The 21544-nt window shown below is 47.3% G+C and overlaps 1 protein-coding gene across 1 annotated transcript in view; it reads right to left on the reverse strand.

Annotated features, from left to right (window-relative positions):
• RHBDF2 (rhomboid 5 homolog 2) overlaps nt 1–21544 on the reverse strand; it is a 183415-nt gene that overhangs the window by 13790 nt on the left and 148081 nt on the right. Inside the window, exons 14-16 of the mRNA XM_040330100.1 lie at nt 13107–13170; nt 12928–13022; nt 3333–3408 (exon numbers count right to left, since the gene is read on the reverse strand). Coding sequence (XP_040186034.1) covers nt 3333–3408; nt 12928–13022; nt 13107–13170 — 235 coding nt within the window. The remainder of the gene's footprint in view (nt 1–3332; nt 3409–12927; nt 13023–13106; nt 13171–21544) is intronic.

Genomic DNA, 21544 nt, shown 5'->3' on the forward strand with positions numbered 1-21544 from the left:
CCCTTCTGTCTCAACATCCTAGCTCTGAGAGCGCTATGCATCAGTGTGGCTACTTTTCCAAGAAACGGTCACCTGTGGAGCGCAATTACGAGATTGGTGATAGAGAGCTGTTGGCGATCATTTTAGCTCTGAAAGAATGGAGACATCTCCTCGAGGGTACCACTGTGCCGGTTCTAATTCTTACTGACCATAAGAAGCTCACATTCTTGTCTGAGGCTAAACACCTCTCTCCCAGAAGGGCGCAATGTTTTAATTACATTGTCTCATTCTTACCCGGTACTAAGATGTAAGGGCTGATGCCTTGTCACAACAATTTTCCTCCACTTCCAAGAGGGAGTCGGTTCCGGTTCCTGCGATTCCTCCTGATCGTATTCTGGCTACAGTTCGCACCAGTCTCACTTCTCCATTGGGTAAAAAAATTCTTGCTGCTCAGGCCGATGCTCCTCCTGAGAAACCGTGTGACCGTTGTTTTGTCCCAGAGAGTCTCCGTACTGCCGTGCTCCAGACTTACCATTCTCCCAAGGCTGCTGGCCACCCTGGGAAGAATCAACTCTCTTGGGTCATTTCCCAACAATTCTGGTGGCCTAGTCAATGTGCTGATGTAACCGCCTTAGTAGCTGCCTGTTCCGTGTGTTCACAGAGTAGGACTTCACTACACCTTCCAGTGGGCCTCCTACAACCCATACCCAACGGAGAGAGATCCTGGACCTACCTGTCTATGGATTTCATTGTGGAGTTACCCAACTCCCAGGGGGGGACAGTTATCCTTATAATGGTTGACCGGTTCTCGAAAATTTCTCATTGTATTCCACTTAGGAAGCTGCCCACTTCTAACTGGCTTCCATTTTTTCTCAAAAGATCTTTCGCTTACACGGTCTACCCAAGGCGATTGTCTCAGACAGGGGTAGTCGGTTTGCATCCTGGTTCTGGAGAGCTTTTTGTGCACAGTTGGGAATTCAGCTTGCTTTTTCCTCTGCGTATCACCCGCAGTCTAATGGGACTGCAGAATGAGCCAATCAGTCCTTGGAGCAATTCCTACGTTGCTATATTTCTGACCATCATAACAACTGGTCAGACCTCTTACCGTGGGCGGAGTTTGCTCACAATAGTGCCTTGAATTCTGCTTCCAGATTATCCCTGTTTACGGCATACTATGGTTTCCAACCTTCCATGTTGCCCAACTTGTTTGTTCCACAGAGTATTCCTACATTAAAAGGAGCATCTCCATGGTCTTTGTTCCACTTGGGCACACGTCCAGGAGGCTTTCCGACATGCTAACGATAGGTACAGACTTCATGCTGACCACAGACGCCTGCCTGCGCCTTCCAACCAGGTTGGGGACAGAGTCTGGTTGTCATCTCGCAACCTCCGACTTCGTGTTCCTTCTCTAAAGTTTTGGTTTATTGGGCTGGCCTTTCCGTATCCTTCGCAGAATTAACCCAGTGGCTTACGCATTGGACCTTCCTCCTAGTATGCGCATCTCAAATGTGTTTTTATGTCTCCTCATTGAAACCTTTGGTCTGCAACCTCTTTGCCACGTCCTTACCCTATACAGGTTCAGAACCATGAGGAGTATGAAGTACAAACCATTGTTGACTCCCGTAGGTTCCGTGGGCGCATAAAGTACCTGGTGCATTGGAAAGGGTACAGTCCGGAGAAACGCTCTTGGGTCTCATCCTCGGACATGCATGCCCCTTTCCTCCTCCGTGATTTCCATAGACATTTTCCCCTCAAGCCCGGTGCGCCTCTGAGGGGGAGGGGTCATTGAGGAGGGGGTACTGTCAGGGCTGGGCTCAGCCCTTCAATCTCTGAGCTGGCCGCTCAGCTTTCGGCTAATTGTCAGCTCCTATCTCTACTTAGTGACTCACCTGTTGATGATTCTGCTCGTCAGTCCTGCCTACTTAAGCCTTCCAGTTCAGATGATCTCTGCCTTTGCCTTATTCAACATCACAGAGACCTCCTGCATTCCTGTTGAAGACTTGTTTGGCTGACATCCCTTCTGGCTCCGGATCCTGCTTGCTGTTCTACTACGTTCTTCTCTGGCTCTATGACATTTGGCTTGGCTGACTATCCGATCTGGTTCCTGAACTCTGGCTAGGTTTTGACTACGCTTACTCTGTTTATCTTTTTATTATTATTAATAAACAAGTGTGATTTAACTGTACTTCCGTCTCGTTCTGATTCATGGCTTCTGACACTGTCCTGCAGGACTTGTCTGGACCTGCTCTCAGCCTCATGAGCTGGACACAGGTTGCTTAGATGTGAGTGTCAATATTTGTCAAAGAGTCTATTTTAGATACTGATCCCGCGCTCTTGCTGTTCTGTTTCTTTGCATGTCACACCGGATTGGTCCCAGGATCCATGATCAGGAGCTGCATAACCACTTGAAGACCAGGCCTTTTTCTGACATTTGTTGCTTAAAAATCTGGATTTTTTTTCCAAAAAATTACCTTGAACACCCAAACATTATATTATATTATATATATATATTTAGCAGAGACCATAGAGAATAAAATGGCGTCGTTTGCAATATTTTATGTCACACTGTATTTGCGCAGAGGTCTTGGGAAAAAATGCACAGTAAAGTTAGCCCAATTTGTTTGTAGAATGTGAAAGATGATGTTAACGCCAAGTAAATAGATAGCCAACATGTCATGCTTTAAAATTGCGCACAAATGGAATGGCGACAAACTACGTTACATAGACGTCACTTTTTTTAAACAGTTGCCTGTTTAGAGTTACAGAGGTCATCTTGCGATAGAATTATTGCTCTCGCTCCAACGATCGCAGCGATACCCTGTAAACACTGTTTACATTAGTGGGCACAACTTGCGCATGAGTTCGCTTTGGAGCATGAGCACGGAGGGATGGGGCCCTTTAAAAAATATTATATATATATTTTTTTTTTCACTGTCCCTTAAAAAAAATATTTATCACTTTTACTGCTGTCACAATGAATGTAATCATCCCTTGTGACAGTAATAGGCAGTGACAGGTACTCTTATGGAGCGATCTGAGGTCTATAAGACCCCAAACCCCTTCTTATGCAATTAAAAGTATTCAAAACTCCAAGATTTGCATTTTGTAATAATTTTAACATTTTGAAAACTGGTGCGATTGGCTCCAGAGTAAACCGGTGGTGACGTTGCTTCTGGGTTACTACATCCGAGACCCGATCAAAGCTGTTTTCGGGTCTCTGGCCAGCTGGTGGGCTAATATAGACTATTATTAATGTCATGTGTATGTAATAAAATATTTATGTCATATTTAAATGATTATACAGTTGGTCTACACAATCTCATTGTTAATCCTACAAAGTGATGATCACTGACCTGTGAACAAAGTGTTGCCTCTTCATGAAAATATCCATGCATGAAAGTACAATACTCCCGAGTTGTTATTTCACAACTAAAAGAAAAAGAAATGAATATGCAACACATTAGCACACTTACAACCATAAAGAATCCTTCAATAGCCTAACATACACCAACTGTAGTGTTGACGGTCCTCCACTGCCTATACAGGGAAGGAAAGAATGCCATATAATAAACATTCAGTGCCAGTTTTACTACAGGTGCAGAAATAATTAGAGCAAAGAACCAAGGGTAATGTTGTGCACATCTGACCTGACAGAATGTCGCACGGTAGTTCTATACTGAAGGAGGCCGACTTATTGCAAAAAGTTTTTCTTAACCACTTATATGTTTTTTAAAAGAAGAGGTCTTAGAAGATAACAATGGTGGGTGTTGCAATTCTTTATGTCACACGGTATTTGTCAGTTAAAGCGACGCAGTGCCGAATCGCAAAAAGGGGCCTGGTCCTTTAGCTGCATAATGGTCCGGGGCTTAAGTGGTTAAAGAGTGTGGTTAAAAGAGGGATGCAACACCATGGTAAACATGGCCCTGTCCCAACTTTTTTGACATGCTATCAATTTCAAAATTATGTCGTCCCACTTTTTTTCTCTCGTGGTGATTTACTATTTTAATCGGTACTGAGACATTGCGGCAGACAGATCGGAGACTTTTGACACCATTGACATTTATACAGCGATAAGTGCTATAAAAATACACAGATTAGTGTCACTGGCAGGGAAGGGTTTAACAGTAGGGGTGATTAAGGGGTTAAATGTGTTTCCTAGTAAATGTTTTACTGTGGAGGGATGAAACTGACTGGGGGATGAGACATATCGCTGCTGTTTGCAATTACTACAAACAGCAGATCTGTCTCTTCTCTCCTATCAGAACGAGGATTTGTGCGTTTACACACACGCGCGCACACGCGAGGCCTACAGCAACACTGAATGAGCTGCAGGAATATCTGGCAAGTTCTGGCTGTGTGGTACATGTCACAAAAATCTCCTGTATTCTATATATGTCTGGGCTATGGGGCAGAGTGGCAAGATGAAAGCATTTTCTTATGAAAAAAAAAAAAAACATCCAAGCCCGGCTAAATTTTGCAAACTTATCTAAAGTCTCCCAAAAGCATGTTGGAAAATGTGTTCTGGTCTGATGAAACCAAGGTTGAACTTTTTGGCCATAATTCGAAAAGATTTGTTTGGTGCAAAAAGAACAATGCACATCACCAAAAGAGGCATGGTGGTGGCAGCATCATGCTTTGGGGCCGTTTTTCTGCAGCTGTAATAGGGGCCTTCAAGGTAGAGGGAATTATGAACAGTCAATATTGGCACATAGCCTTCAGGCTTTCAGCATGACAATGACTCAAAGCATACATCCAAATCAAAAGAATGGCTTCACCAGAAGATTAAAGTTTTAGAATGGCCCAGCCAGAGCCCAGACCTGAACCCGATTGAAAAAAGGGATTTTTGTACTCACCGTAAAATCCATTTCTCTGAGTTCATAGACGGACACAGCATCCTTTGGGTTATGTTCTTCCTACCAGGAGATTTTAGGCAGAATTCTTACAGCACTTAAGGTGTTAAAACTTTCCTTCATGCCGCTCCTCCCAGGGGGCGTGGCTCCCCCAGGCATAACCCACACCCTGCTCCAGCAGCTTCAGTTCGTAACAAGCAGTACAAACCAAGGAGGGGTGGGTGCTGTGTCCGTCTATGAACTCAGAGAAATGGATTTTACGGTGAGTACAAAAATCCCTTTTTCTCTTTCGTTCATAGACGGACACAGCATCCTTTGACCTTAGGGACGTCCCCAAGCAGTGTCAAAAAAACGAGGGGTGGGAAAAATAACACAGCAAACAACAGGTTACACCCCAAACAAAACCGGAGTTACTCAACGGAGGAACTCCAACCTTAAACTGCCGCCTGTAACACCCTGCGGCCGAATGAGGCATCAGAAGATGCACTCACATCCACCTTATAAAACTTTGAAAAAGTGTGGACCGACGACCAGGTCGCAGCCTTACACACCTGTAACACAGAGGCTTGGTGTCGGAAAGCCCAGGAGGCTCCAATCGCCCTGGTCGAATGCGCCGTGACCCGAAAGGGAGGCGCCCGCCCCTTCAGGGCGTAGGCCTGAAGCACAACCTGTCGGATCCACCTGGAAATGGTGGCCGACGAGACTGCCAGGCCCTTACTGGGACCGGACACAGACACGAACAGCGAGTCCGACTTCCGGAACGGAGCTGTCGCCGACAAGTAAACTCGAAGGGCCCGAACCACATCCAGAGAATGTAAAACGGCTTCCTTCGGGTTCTTCGGCTGAGGACATAATGATGGAACAACAATGTCCTCGTTAATGTGAAAGGCCGAAACGACCTTCGGAAGAAAAGAAGGTCGCGGGCGCAGCACCGCCTTATCCTGATGGATGACCAAGTAGGGGGCCTTGCAAGACAAGGCCGCCAGTTCAGACACTCGTCTGATAGAGGTAATAGCTACCAGAAAGACCACCTTCTGCGACAAAGTCAGCAAGGGGATCTCCCGAATGTCCTCAAAGGGGGCACGCTGAAGCGCCGAGAGGACCAAGTTCAAGACCCAAGAAGGTAGTGGAGGGCGCACCGGGGGGGCCACATGCCGGACCCCCTGCACAAACGTGCGAACCAAAGAGTGCGCTGCCACGGGACGCTGAAAATAAACAGCCAGAGCAGAAATCTGACTCTTGATCGTGCTCAAGGCAAGAGCCTGGTCCACTCCCCGCTGTAGGAACAGCAGGATCCGGGACACCACGTAAGTACGGGGGTGCCACTTCATCTCCTCACACATAGAGATGTATGCTTTCCATGTACGATGATAAATTTTTCGAGAAGTGGACTTCCGTGCACGCATCATGGTAGAGATTACCGGGCCCGACAGGCCCCAGTCCTTCAGTACCTGGTTCTCAACAGCCACGCCGTTAAAGCCAGTGACCGTAAAGCAGGATGGAAGATCGGGCCCTGAGACAGGAGATCTTCCCTCAGAGGCAGGCGCCAGGGGGCGTCTGCCACCAGACGTACCAGACGTACCAGGTCCACGTACCAAGAGCGACGCGGCCAATCTGGGGCGATCAGGATCGTTGGAATCCCTTCGGCTTCCACCCTGCGCAGGCGGGGTAGGAGCCTTAGAGGAGGGAAGGCGTAAATCAGGCGATATTGACCCCAGGGAGCCACTAACGCGTCTGACGCGTCTGCCCACGGGTCCCTTGACCTGGCCACAAACCGTGGTACCTTCCGATTGAGACGGGACGCCAGAAGGTCCACGTCTGGAGTGCCCCATTTTTGGCACAGGATCTGAAAAACCTCCGGGTGGAGAGACCACTCCCCTTGATCCAGAGTCGTGCGACTTAGGAAGTCGGCTTGCCAATTCAGAACTCCCGGAATGTATACCGCTGACAGGGCCGGAACGGACCTTTCGGCCCACCGAAGTATGTGAGCGACCTCCGTCGCCGCGGCCGAGCTCCTTGTGCCGCCCTGATGATTGACGTACGCCACGGCCGTGGCGTTGTCGGACTGGATCCTGACAGGACGGCCCTGCAGCTCCAGGGACCACCTGACAAGGCACAGCTTGATCGCTCGGAGCTCCAGGATATTGATCGGCAGGCGGGACTCCTCCTGAGTCCAGCGCCCCTGGGCTGACTGGGTGCCCCAGACGCCCCCCCAGCCGAAGAGGCTGGCATCCGTCGTGACCACTGTCCAGCGGCACGGAAGAAAAGACTTCCCGGACCGAAGCACCGGAGACGTCAGCCACCATGCCAGGGAAGACTTGGCCAGATGGCTCAACCGAATCTGGCGATCCAGAGAAGATGGGACCCTGTCCCATCGTGACAGAATCTCCTTCTGTAGTACCCTGGTGTGGAATTGGGCATACGGAACCGCCTCGAAGGAGGCCACCATCAGACCCAGAACCCGCATGCAGAAGCGAAGAGACGACCACTTCTGGGTCGACAACTGTCTCACTGCAGATTGCAGGGTCCGCAGTTTTTCCGATGGGAGGAACACTTTTGCCTCCCCCGAATCCAAAACCAGCCCCAGGTGTTCCAGCCTCTGGGACGGAACCAACACTGATTTTTTGAGATTCAGAAGCCAGCCGAACTCCTGCAGAGTCCGACACGTGATGGACACGTCCTCCTCTAACTCTGAGCTTGAAGAAGCTCTCAGGAGAAGGTCGTCCAGGTATCCCACGATAGCGATCCCTCGCTGCCTTAGCAAGGCCAGGATCGGGGCGAGCACCTTGGTGAACACCCGTGGTGCCGACGCCAGCCCGAACGGGAGGGCCACGAATTGATAGTGGTCCTCCCCGATCGCAAAACGCAGATACCTTTGGTGGCTTGTGCAAACGGGGACATGCAGGTATGCGTCCATGATGTCCAAGGATGCCATGAAGTCCCCCTGGTGGAGGGCCGCTATGATAGAACGGACCGACTCCATCCTGAATCGCTGCACCTTGACAAAGGAGTTGAGGGCCTTTAGGTCCAGGACAGGGCGAACCCCTCCCTTCTTGGGAACCACGAACAGATTGGAGTAGAACCCCCGAAACCGTTCCAGCGAGGGAACCGGCACAACCACCCCTCTGTCCAGAAGATCCTGGACAGCCCCGGACAGGGCTAGCCGACGATCCGGAGGAAGCTGGAGGTTGGATGGAAAAAATCTGTTTGGGGGACAAGAGAGGAACTCTATCTTGTACCCCGAGGCGACCACCTCGCAAACCCAACGGTCGGTCAGAAGAGAATTCCACCGATCCGCGAAGTCGTGAAGCCGTCCCCCCACCCGAGACCCGGGCGGGGGCAGACCTTCATGCGGAAGCAGGCTTGTCCGCAGGCTTGTTTGGTTTGTTAAACCAGGGGCGCTTACGCCCGGCAGCAGGGGCTTTTGCCCCTTGCGGACCTTTTCCAGCCGCGCTGGGCGCACGAAAAAAACGCTTAGGGGTAGTAAAAGTAGGACCTTGCTTGCGGCGAGGTTCCTTACCCTTCCCCGACTGAGGAAGCAAGGTGCTCTTACCTCCAGTGGCATCCTTAATGATGTCATCCAGGGATGCCCCAAAGAGCCGTCCGCCCTTAAAGGGCAAATCCACCAAGGCCTTTTTCGAGGACTGGTCAGCCGACCAGCACTTCAGCCATATAAGGCGGCGCAGAACCACTGCGTAGACAGAAGCCCTGGAAAGCAAAGGAATCGAATCCATAGCCGCCTCACAGAGAAACTTCTGACCCTGAATCAACTGCTCAGCCAGGTCCCTAGAGGACTCGGAAGCACCCTGGACCTCCAGATCCTGCAGCAGGAGCTTCGCCCTTTCAGTTAGCGTCTGAGCAACCAGGGCGCCGGCCAGAGCCGGCCTTACCGCCGAACCCACCACCGAGAACAGGGAGCGGGCCACGGCCTTCACTCTCCTATCAGCGGGGTCCTTGAAAGCAGGAGCCCCCTCCACAGGCAACGTAGTAGCCTTACTCAGTCTGGACACAGGAGGGTCCACCGACGGAGGAGTGACCCACTTTTTTAAAAAGTCCTCCTCCAGGGGGTAACGGGTAGCAAAGCTTTTAGGAACAGTAAAAGCCTTTTGCGGTGTATCCCATTCCTTATACAACAAATTGTCCAAATAAGGAACACAAGGGAATACCTTAGCGGTACGCGGTGGTTTGCGGAATCCAAAAGGGACTGACACCGCTGGTGTCTCCGCCACATCCTCTAAATGAAGAGTCTCACGTACCGCAGTTATAAGAGCTCCAACAAATTCCTTGTCAGCAGACTCCGCAGCAGAGTCATCCTCGCTGTCCATGTGGGTTAAGCCCGCATCCTCTGACATGACAGAACCAGAAGCAGCAACAGCGTTATCAGATTCTGCGTCAGAGATATCCCCAGAAACAGCCTCTGGGGGGGGCGCTTTTTACCCCCCAATCCAGCACTGGCAGCTTCAAACCTGGTGAGAAAAGATTCCAGGACAGCCGACACCGATTCAACAGATGTGGCAGGGGAAGGGGCGCTAAGGGTTAATTCCGGCATTGTGAGGAATGAGGGGCCTGATTCAGGCTCCATATTGCAGCTGCCGTGTCACCCCCACTGCCAATGGCAGGAAAAAAGTCCCCCACAGGTCACCTCCCGGCCGCTAGAGCACAGTCTGGGGCCCCCTGAGACTCACCACCCCCCTGGTACAGCGCGGTCTGTGAAGGACAAGTGTGTGCTGAGGAGAAGCTGCAGCGCTGCGTCTGTCCCCTCAGAGGATTTGCGGTCTTTTTTCCCCGCCGAAACGGCCACTAGAGGCCGAACTAGTGCCGAAAACGGCGCCGGCCACAAGAAAATGGCCGCCGAATAATACAAGCGCGGCTCCGGCAAAATGGCCGCCATTGCGCAGTTTTAAAAAGACAGTGTACCCAAAAAAGACAGTACACCAAAACAGCACACAGCACACACAAAAATGCCCAGAATGACCACCACAGTCCCCTGCAGCGACACAGAACAGCCCCAGCCATACCCGAGTGAAAAAAATATGAGCCCCAGGGAAAAAAAAAAAAACCCTGCACAGCCGTCACCCAAAGGGGGAAGGAGGGAGAGGAATAAGGGAGAGAGGAAAGCAGGGAAAAACCCTCAGTCGACCTCCCAAGGGAAAACATTCCAGCCAGACCACTTACCTGAGTAAGGGGCCACTACTTACCTGTCCTGCGACTACCCGGCTGGAGGTATCCCAGACAGACCAACGTCCGCGAACGGCATGGTTGTCAGCCAGACACACTGTGACAAGGCCATAGAGACCGGTCATATGTGTGCCCTAGAACCGAAGTTCCCCGGCCGCCCCTGGAGCAATGGGGCCTGTCGTGGACGTCCCAAAGCGGAGCTGAGGGCCGGCACACGCTCGAAGGCCGAACCTGGGGGGACTACAAGGGTCGAGGACCCAGCCTGTCACCCAGTCGGCTGTTGATAGAAGAATCGCAGGATTCAAAAATAAAATAAAAAAGCGAGGAAAAAACTCGCAAGATGCAAAAAAAAAATAAAAAATTTGCAAGAAAAAACTCCAGAGTCCAGGACTCCAGAGAGAGCCTGACTCTCCTGACGGTTAGGCAGAAACAAACTGAAGCTGCTGGAGCAGGGTGTGGGTTATGCCTGGGGGAGCCACGCCCCCTGGGAGGAGCGGCATGAAGGAAAGTTTTAACACCTTAAGTGCTGTAAGAATTCTGCCTAAAATCTCCTGGTAGGAAGAACATAACCCAAAGGATGCTGTGTCCGTCTATGAACGAAAGAGAAATCTGTAGGGTTATCTGAAGAGTGCACAGGAGATGACCGTGCAATCTGACAGCTTTGGAGCGTTTTTGCAAAGCGTGGGCAAATATTGCCAAATCATACCCAAAAAGAGTGCTGTAAAAAACAAAACAAAAAGGTGCTTCAACGAAGTGAGTGAGAAACTTGTATAGCGCTACATATGCGAACTGAATCGCCTCAAGGCGCTTCTCGTATCCATTTCCTACTATTTTTTTGCCTTCAGAATAGATGGGTTTTTATTTTTTTCTGAAGGCCTGATGATTCCTGGTTGGTAAAGCGTTCCATAGTCGAGGTCCTTGGACTGCGAATCTTCGTTCTCCTTTGGACTTGTATCGGGCCTTGGATATTTGGAGTAGATTTTGGTTGGTAGATCGAAGGACGCGGTTTGGGTTGTGACATTTAAATTTTTCGCATAGATATTGGGGTGCACTGTTTTGTACACATTTGTGCGTCAGGCAGAGTGCCTTAAACGTGATTCGATCTTTTTATGGGCAGTCAGTGAAGGGACCTAAGCGAGGGAGAGATTGATTCCCATGTTTTTTTCCCTGTTACAAGTCGTGCCGCCGTATTCTGGACGACTTGTAGACGAGCAATTTGGTATTTTGTGAGTCCGGGGTAAAGGGCGTTTGCATAGTCGAGTCTGGAGTTTATTATCGTTCCCACCACGACTGCTATGTCTTCTTTTGGGATAAAGGGAATGAGTCTACGTAGTAGATGCAGCAGATGGTGGGATCCGCTGACTACTGAACTTATTTGTGCATCCATTGTCATGTCGGAGTCAAAAGTGACTCCAAGACTTTTGACTTTGGTGCTAGGGGTGATGGTTTGTCCCAAAATGGGCGGGGGCATCCATGTTGTCGTAGCGAGTCTTTTTCCGTTGCCGTGGAACAGAAGAAGTTCTGTTTTTAAGCCATTGAGTTTAAGGTAACTCTCCGTCATTCAATTCTCTATCAGAGATAATGATCCTTTATCCTTTAAAGCGGGGGTTCACCCAAAAAATTTTTTTTTAGCATTACATTCTTTTTTTTTTTTTTATTTGATTGTCGTACATACCGTATTTTCACCGCCGCTTCCGGGTATGTAATCTGCGGGACTGGGCATTCCTAATTGATTGACATCCTTCCGACCGGCGCATACAGCGCGTCACGAGTTGCTGAAAGAAACCGAACGTCGGTGCGCAGGCGCCGTATAGAGCCGACTCGCAGTCCGGCTTCTTTCGGCAACTCGTGACGCGCTGTATGCGCCAGTCGGAAGGATGTCAATCAATTAGGAATGCCCAGTCCCGAAGATTACATACCCGGAAGCGGCGGTGAAAATACGGTATGTACGGCAATGAAATAAAAAAAAAACTGCCGATTGTCATTCTGACAATTCGGCTGAATGTAATGTTAAAACATTTTTTGGGGTGAACCCCCGCTTTAAGTATTAGTTTAAGGGTCTACACCCTCTATGCAACCATATTTTAGTTATTTGTCCTCCACCTAAAAGATTTCAGTTTGTTGTCCATCTGAGTTGTACAGTTTATAGGTCACAATAAAAAAGGTGGAAAAAGTTCTGAAATGATTTATCGTTGTCTCAATTATTTTACATTACAAAACCTGACATTTTAACAGGGGTGTGTAGACTTTTTATATCCACTGTATATCATCTATTGTTTTAACAATAAAGGCTCTATTTTAGAGTTACATGCAACCTGGATTATTGCATGCCAGCAGCCTGATTGATGGCGTGCTTCTCATCTTCTGAACCATTACGCATGAAAGCATCCCAGCTTTTTGCCTGTATTGTTGTTCTTAGGCTTCATCCCGTATAGTGTAAAATGTTAAAAATCAGAATTAAAAACCAAAACCAAAAAAAAAAAAAAAAAACTCAGTTTTTTGACCATCTGCGTTCCATTAGAAAGAATACTCTTTAATGGCATTAGAGGAAATCTTTCCAATAGTGAGGGAAAATTGACAGTTGTCACAGCAACAAGTTTTCCCACTAAAAGTTTCCTCCTCTATTCTTGTTCGGATAACAACTAAAATTTTAGGAATTTCCCTCACTTTAGTCCCAGTTGTCACAGGACAAATAAGAGTAAATCTCCCTAATGGGGATAGACAGCAATAACAACTGCACAGGGGCAGGAACTTCTTACCATAACAAAAAAATAAAGAAATGGTATTGGCTTCAGATAAGTATCAGGATGATTTCACATATAAGCAAAATGTACGTGTTAAAAAATACCCCCCCCCCAATAAAATCCACCATTTTGTTTGCAAGCTGGTCACACTTTCTGTACTCATTCAGCACCCTCACCTTCCTTTAGTACCAATACAACAAGGCCGTCCTTTAATTTCACAGTCCATGTGCTTCAATCCAGTGTGGTTATTTTTGGGCTGGTATGTGCATATCTAGAGAAAGATGAGCAATAGTGAGAACATTGATGGGTCATTTACCCACAGGCATGGCACTCTGTCTAACCCTATGACACTTACCGGCCATTTCGTGATGTCATCAGGCCAGACATGTGGTGTGATGGAAGCCGGCTCCTCACAAGTCCTTTAACACATCAAATCAACAAGGTCAGCTGAAACATAAGCCCACGTCCAATGCGAAGTATAACAGTAAACATTGATTGAACATTGAGGGTGACAGTGACATCATGACAAAAGTAATATGCGAATGGCAGACACAGCATTTACAAACAAGTCCAACAGCTTTAACCACTTCCCGCCCGGCCTATAGCCGATTTACGTCCGGGAAGTGGTTATGAAATCCTGACAGGACGTTCTAGAACGTCCTGCAGGATTTCATGCCGCGCGCGCCCGTGGGGGCGCGCATCGCGGCGATCGGTGATGCGGGGTGTCAGTCTGACAACCTGCATCTCCGATCTCGGTAAAGAGCCTCCGGCGGAGACTCTTTACCACGTGATCAGCCGTGTCCAACCACGGCTGATCACGATGTAAACAGGAAGAGCCGTCGATGGCTCTTCCTCACTCGCGTCTGACAGACGCGAGTAGAGGAGAGCCGATCGGCGGCTCTCCTGACAGGGGGGGTTCGCGCTGATTGTTTATCAGCGCAGCCCCCCCTCGGATCGCCACACTGGACCACCAGGGATGCCCACCCTGGAGCACCAGGGTGGGCAAAAAAAAAAAAAAGCCAGCAAAAAACAAAAACAAAAAAAGTCTAAAAAAATAATAAAAAAAAAAAAAAAAGATGCCAGTCAGTGCCCACAAATGGGCACTGACTGGCAACCTGGCAAAAATCAGTGCTGCCACCCCAGTGTCCATCAGTGCCACCCCAGTGTCCATCAGTGCCACCCCAGTGTCCATCAGTGCCACCCCACAGTGCCCATCCATGCCCAGTGCCCACCTATCAGTGCCCATCTGTGCCACCCATAAGTATCCATCAGTGCCGCCCATGAGTGCCCATCAGTGCCGCCCATGAGTGCCCATCAGTGCCGCCCATGAGTGCCCATCAGTGCCGCCCATGAGTGCCCATCAGTGCCGCCTATGTGTGCCCATCAGTGCCGCCTATGTGTGCCCATCAGTGCCGCCTATGTGTGCCCATCAGTGCCGCCTATGAGTGCCCATCAGTGTCGCATACCAGCGCCGCCAATCAGTGCCACCTCATCTGTGCCCGTCAGTACTACCTCATCGATGTCCATCAGTGCCATCTCATCGGTGCCCATTAGTGCCGCCATATCAGTGCCCATAATTGAAAGAGAAAACTTATTTACAAAAAAATTAACAGAAAAAAATAAAAATGTAATTTTTTTTCCAAATTTTCTGCCTTTTTTTAGTTGTTGCGCAAAAAAAAAAAAAAAATCGCAGAGGTGATCAAATACCACCAAAAGAAAGCTCTATTTGTGGGGAAAAAAGGACGCCAATTTTGTTTGGGTACAGTGTAGCATGACCGCGCAATTGCCATTCAAAGTGCGACAGTGCTGAAAGCTGAAAATTGGCTTGGGCGGGAAGCTGCGTAAGTCCCTGGTATGGAAGTGGTTAAACATTAAAAATCTCCCCTACATATGCAAACATTTAATGTCTGTGTGTTAATATATGTATGACCCTAGATATAGGCTAGGAGGTAATAATGGCTCAGCAGGGGCTTGCATTGAAGAGATGTAAACATTATTCATTACCTAGGAATTAACAGGCTTTGATGTGAAAGTCAAAGCCATGTTCCTACGGCTAAGCCAACTTATCACTGCTGCAGGTTAGCTATAGAACAGCACGTGTTAGAAAAGCTGGCTTCAACTCAAACGGGACATCGGTTTACAAGCAAGATTAGTGCCACTAGCTGCAATAAATTCTCTACGACAAATAAAACTACATACATTTGTGTTTAATTTACCGACACATTCCTACACTTACACATAAGTAATAATCTTGATGGCACTGTAGGAATAACTTGTTCTTTATTCACAAATTGCAGTTGCGGACAATGATGTACAATCCATAGCAACCAATTCGAATGAACAGATTTTGGCTGATGAATTTTCCCCAATTGCTATTGGTTACACACTCTGCTCAAAGACCATAAACTAAGAGGGCCACACATTGCACATCAAAATCTTCACTGAGGAGGACTAGTATAGGCGTTTTACAGTTTTTGGGAACATTATTTTTATTGTTTTAGCAAATAAAACAAACACAGTACAACAAAAAGAAGACAATGGACAAGGCACAGAACGCATTGGCAACCAGTGTTACAACTAGTTCAACTAAGGCCCTTTTCACACTACAAAATAAATCCGTTTTAATAATCCGTTTTAAAATCCGTCAGATAATGTTAAAAAACGGAAGTTATACGTCCTTTATAAAATATCATTAAAGTCTATGGGATTTTTTTATGTTCCGTAAAGATCCGTAATAGTCCGTTATAACATACGGACGTTAGTTATAACGGAATATGTGACGGGTCTTGCACTATTTTTTGTCAATTTTTTGTCCGTTGCAAGTAACGGATATATTAACGTCCGTTATATTTTAACATTGAAGTCTATGGCACATGGACGTTAGTAAATGTCTCCGTAAATGTCCGTTATGTTAACGGACGTTAATTTTACTGAGCATTGATATTCAGGGGAACCCCGCTGTCAATTTAAAACAAAAATGACGTGCGGTTCCCGGTAAATATCCATAACCAGACCCTTCAGGTCTGGTATGGATATTCAGGGGAACCCCGCCGTCAATTTAAAACAAAAGTGACGTGCGGTTCCCGGTAAATATCCATAACCAGACCCTTCAGGTCTGGTATGGATATTCAGGGGAACCCCGCCGTCAATTTAAAACAAAAATGACGTGCGGTTCCCCCTAAATATCCATAACCAGACCCATTATCCGAGCACGTTGACCTGGCCGGCCGCAGAAAAGAGGGGGGGACAGAGTGCGGCCCCCCCTCTCTCCTGAACCGCACCAGGCCACATGCCCTCAACATGGGGAGGATGTCCCCATGTTGATGGGGACAAGGGTCTCATCCCCACAACCCTTGCCCGGTGGTTGTGGGGGTCTGCGGGCGGGAGGTTTATCAGAATCTGGAAGACCCCTTTAACAAAGGGGACCCCCAGATCCTGACCCCCCCCCCTGTGTGAAATGGTAATGGGGTACACTGTACCTCTACCATTTCACGAAGGAAGTAAAAAGTATTGTAAAAAAAACACACCGACACAAAAGAATAAAGTCCTTTATTAAAAAAAAAAAAAAAAAACTCCAGCGCTGAAAAATCCACTCGTTCCCGGCTTCCTGCGTTGTCCTGATCCTGCGACGGGTGCGGGTGATCTCCCGCGATGAGAAGATCCAGCGTCGGGTGATCTCCGCTCCGGCGATGTAAAGATCCATCCATCCGGCGCAGCAGCATCCCGGACCTCCTCTCACCGCTGGGCACAGCCCAGCGAATGAGCGGCTGAAGCTGTGACATTTCTTATATAGAGGAAGCAGAGCCACCCGTCAGGTGACCCCGCCCCCTCTGACGTACCCTCTGCTACGTCACTGGGGAAGACCAAGAAGAGGAAAGACCTTTCCTCTTCTTGGTCTTCCCCAGTGATGATAAACCTCCCGCCCGCAGACCCCCACAACCACCGGGCAAGGGTTGTGGGGATGAGACCCTTGTCCCCATCAACATGGGGACATCCTCCCCATGTTGAGGGCATGTGGCCTGGTGTGGTTCAAGAGAGAGGGGGGGCCGCACTCTGTCCCCCCCTCTTTTCTGCGGCCGGCCAGGTCAACGTGCTCGGATAATGGGTCTGGTTATGGATATTTAGGGGGAACCGCACGTCATTTTTGTTTTAAATTGACGGCGGGGTTCCCCTGAATATCCATACCAGACCTGAAGGGTCTGGTTATGGATATTTACCGGGAACCGCACGTCATTTTTGTTTTAAATTGACGGCGGGGTTCCCCCTGAATATCCATACGACTTCTGGAGCTGGACTTCAAGAAAGGGTGAAATGTTTTTTATTAACGGACGTTAGAAAGGAATGATATAACGGATGTATACGGATATATACGGATAAACGGTAAAATATTTATCCGTATGTATCCGTTATTAAATCCGTTAATAAACGTCCGTTAATAGGTGTAATACGGATATTATAAAACGGACATACAATCCATAGTGTGAAAGAAGCCTAAGATCTACTAACCACCCACACCTCCCTCCCTCCCACCAGTGCAACAAATCCTACAGAGCGGATCAGGAGGGATAAATAAAGTAAAAGTAGACTCCACTGTAGAGCATTATTACACATGGTAAGAAAACAAATACCATATGGCTTTAATCCAGGAAATAGATAAAGTAGCAACATATAGAACAGATCAAAAAGATATTAATCAGGTAGGTGTCAGCAGGGAAGCCTCAAACCAAGTGTTGTCATAGCAGACAGCCAATCATGCCACACTTTCACTTTCTCAGACAACCCCTGCTCGAGCAAGTAGCTTTATATAGGAGGCAAAGCCTTATTAATCAAGCCTTTCCAAAATGTCAAGGAAGGGGCCTCAGGTTTTTTCCAGTGCAGTAACATAGGCTTTTGAGGATGAAATAATGAGATAAATAGGAACGTCCTCTGCGCTCTAAGAGGTGCAAGCTCCTCCACAAGCCCTAGGAGACAGACTGAAATAGTCAAAGGAATTGGAAGGGCAGTCAAGCTCATGAAAAGTACGGGTGACAGATTGCCAAAACTCCTGTATCTTCAAACAGTGGCAGAAAACATGGTCAAAGCCATCTGGAGAGGATGTGCAACGCCGACACTCTGCGGAACTAGAACTGGAAATTCTGTCTAGTCTAGCCAGGGTATAATAGATTCTGTGAAGCAGTTTAAATTGGATGAGGCAATCCCTATCCAACACCAGAGTTTTGAAAGGGTAATCGCACATATCCCAATCAGCTCCTTGAAAATTGGGAATCAAAAGGTAGCCACTGTTCACTGCATTTATCAAGTGCCTTTGGGCGCACAGTAAACAATTCCTTATAGACTTCTGACAAAGGTTTAACTACATCTGCACACAGAAGCTGATCCAAGTAAAAGGACCAAACCTCCAGGGTGACAGAACAAAAAACTGTGCGACAAAATTCATGTCCCAACTGCAGGTAGCGAAAAGGTACCAGTTTGAGAGACTAAATTTGGATTTCAATTGATCAAACTGTACAGAAGGTCCCTGCCTCAACAATATTCTTCACATGTTTAATCCCACATTGGGCTCAAAGTATAGGATCCCAGACGGCACTAAAAAAAGAGAAAAACGGAGAGAAGAGAGAACATGCAACCCCCTCCAGTTGCATTACCGTCTGTGCCTTGTCTAATGCACTGTAGCATGCATAAACTCAGTTTGGGGTAGGATAACTTGGGGACCCCAACAGTCCAAATTAGAAAGGCCTTCGTATGAACCCAGGAGAGAAGCTTCCAACATTAACTGCATCTCCATCATCCCTAAGCAGCCATCGTCACACAAATACCATTTGTCTGTGTAAAAAATATTTATAAAAGGTCCGGCAAGGCAAAGCTACGCTGACCCAAGGGTTCTTGAAGAACACAAATCCCTAGCCTAGGATGAGACAAGAGAAAAAAGGCAGAAACTGAAAAGACTGTCAATTCTCTTAAAATATGATAGAGGGACCCAGATAGAAGAAGAATTACGCAGGAAATAGGAAAACTGGTAAAAAAAAATGTTTAAAAAAAAAAAAAAAAGACGGATCTGGCCAAGGATAAGGCAAATGCTGCCATACGTCCAGCCTGCATTTGACAGTAGGGACCAAGGGCAGGAGGTTAAGTGCTGTATAACCCCCAACTCAAAAGGAAAATCTTTAACACCAGATACATAAAACTGGAAACCCAAGGTAAAGGACTATTGTGGTCCACTTGGGCCCGAGCCCCTTCAATCGATGGGGCTCGACTGGCCTTAACCCAATTACCCTTAAGATCAGAATACTTGGCAAAATTATAAAAAAAAAAATGTAAAACTGCTCCCACAGAAGGGCTAGGGTTTGGCAAAAAAAAAAAAAAAGAAGAAAGGTCAACAGCACAGAGAGCTGTACATTAATGGATGCCTCCCACATCAAATGCCCCCACCACCGCGACTTCGGAAGGGTGATGGCAATAGGATCCATAATAAGCGCAAACAGGGATGGAGAGACCGGACATCCCCATCGACCCCGCATATACATTTTAAAAACGTCCCACACCACAGGAAGAGCAGACAAGAGAGATATTGTCCTCCCAATAGCTAGAAAAGGAAGGTGCAACCTGGGCAGACAAGACTCCACCTCTTAATATCCCGGACTAAGTCACCCTGCACCATCCCTGACCCGTGACAGGAATCCAAGGAGAATAGATAAGGGGGTTTGGTCAGAGACCTCCTGGGAGATAGCTGGCACCCTGCACCACTTGTAACAAGGAAGCATTAGCAAATGCCAAGTACATCATCGAGGAGGATCATAGGTTTTAGATAAATGAATAACTTCTAGTATCAGGATGTTTCCATGGCCACAGTTCAGTCAAGGAGGCTGTAGCCGCCCAAGACTCCGAAGAGAAAGACCTTGTCAGGTTAGAAGAGTCAAGCGCAGCATCTACTGCATTCAAATCTCCTGCTAGAAAGGGGAAGGTGCATGCAGGAAGCCAATTTACCCAACAGGTCATACAATATTTGCACCTGGAATGGTGATGGTACATAGGAAAGGGAGGTCGGATCATATTGGTCCCATAAAGAATGATGAAGGGAATCTGGTAACCGAGGATGGGGAGATGGCGAAGGTATTGAATTTATTCTCCTCCTCAGTCTTCACAAGGGAATTGGGGGGCTTCAGTAACCAAAACTGCAATGTTTATCCACATAACATGTCACAGGAAGCACCCTCAAGGATAACAGAGGACAGAATTAGAACTAGACTTGCAAAAATGTAACATTAATAAGTCACCGGGACCAGATGGCTTGCACCCGAGGGTCCTTAAGGAACTCAGTCAAGTAATTGCCAGACCAATTTTTACGAACATTCTACTGACTGGAATGGTACCAGCTGATTGGAGAAAAGCCAATGTAGCACAATATTTTAAAAAGGGCCAAGATATATCCCTGGGAATTACAGACCAGTTAGCCCAACATCAAATTGTATGGAAGCTCTTGGAGGGGATGATAAGGGACTGTATATACAAGATTTTAGTAAGGACAATCATTAGCAGTAATCAGCATGGATTCATGAGGAATCGTTCTTACCAAACCAATTTATTAACATTCTATGAGGAGGTAAGCTGCCATCTAGATAAAGGAAGGCTCGTAGACATGGTGTATCTGGATTTTACAAAAGCATTTATGGACCATAGGGTGAGTACATGTATTGAAAACTGACTACATGGGCGAGTTCAGAGGGTAGTGATAAATGGGGAGTACTCAGGTACGGACATAAAATCACACACATAGGTTGGACTTGATGGACTTATGTCTTTTTTCAACCTTGCCTACTGTGTAACAAACATTCAAACACACCATCTAAGTAAAGATATTAGCAACAACAATTAGGTAGCGACCCACATGATCAAAGATAACCTGATGGGCTGGTACAGGGGACCGCCCTACTAATCAAAATAGACACCCCCTGGGCATAGGTACAATAAGTAGCACGCAGACCCCTCTGCACCCATGGGCGGTGTAAGGTCAAGACTCGGTTACCATCCAAATGGTTCTCCTGTAGGAAAACAATATGAGGTTTGATAGGTTTGAGGTATTAGAACATCAAGGCTCCCAAAACCTTTCATTCAAGCCTCCGATGTTCCATGACACCAAATTAAGTGAGGACACCAACATAAAATAAATTTTGGAGTAAATAACCACCAGGATAAAGCACCCACAACCGGAACAAAGGATTTCAGAGAACTTCACAGAAGAGGTATTGCAGGCAAGTAAAAAGGAAATATTGCACACGACTCACCAACAAAACATTTGAACTCACTGCTGCTGTGTAAAACTAAACACACACCAAAAAATCAGATACACACAGCCTGTACTCTGATTTTTACCCAATTATATAAGAAATGTGACCAATAATAATAAATAAAAAAAAGTCTACTAGTTCAATAAACAGCTGCAAAGGGACCGAGGCTCCAAACCATAGGAGGCAGAAGGACATACTGTATTTTAAAGAGTGAGAGGGCAGAACTGTACAATACTGTGCCACGGTAATGGGACCATGCAACCACAATCTTCATACTGGCGAGTGCAGTCAGAAAAACAAATGATCTTCAGGCTCAGAAGTCAATACGACTCTTACAACAGAAAGTAACATGGATACAAGGCAACAGGAACAATGTCCCAGTGAGAAATCCAAAAGGTATAAAGGGTGCCAATTCATTTGTTGGCCCCTATGGGCATATCAAAGAACTTCATGGTCCCCGATATGGTACTTGGAGCTGCTGACTTGGATCGAGCATACTATAAGCTAT

Source organism: Rana temporaria, chromosome 12 (genome assembly GCF_905171775.1).
Source record: "Rana temporaria chromosome 12, aRanTem1.1, whole genome shotgun sequence".
NCBI lineage: Eukaryota > Metazoa > Chordata > Amphibia > Anura > Ranidae > Rana > Rana temporaria.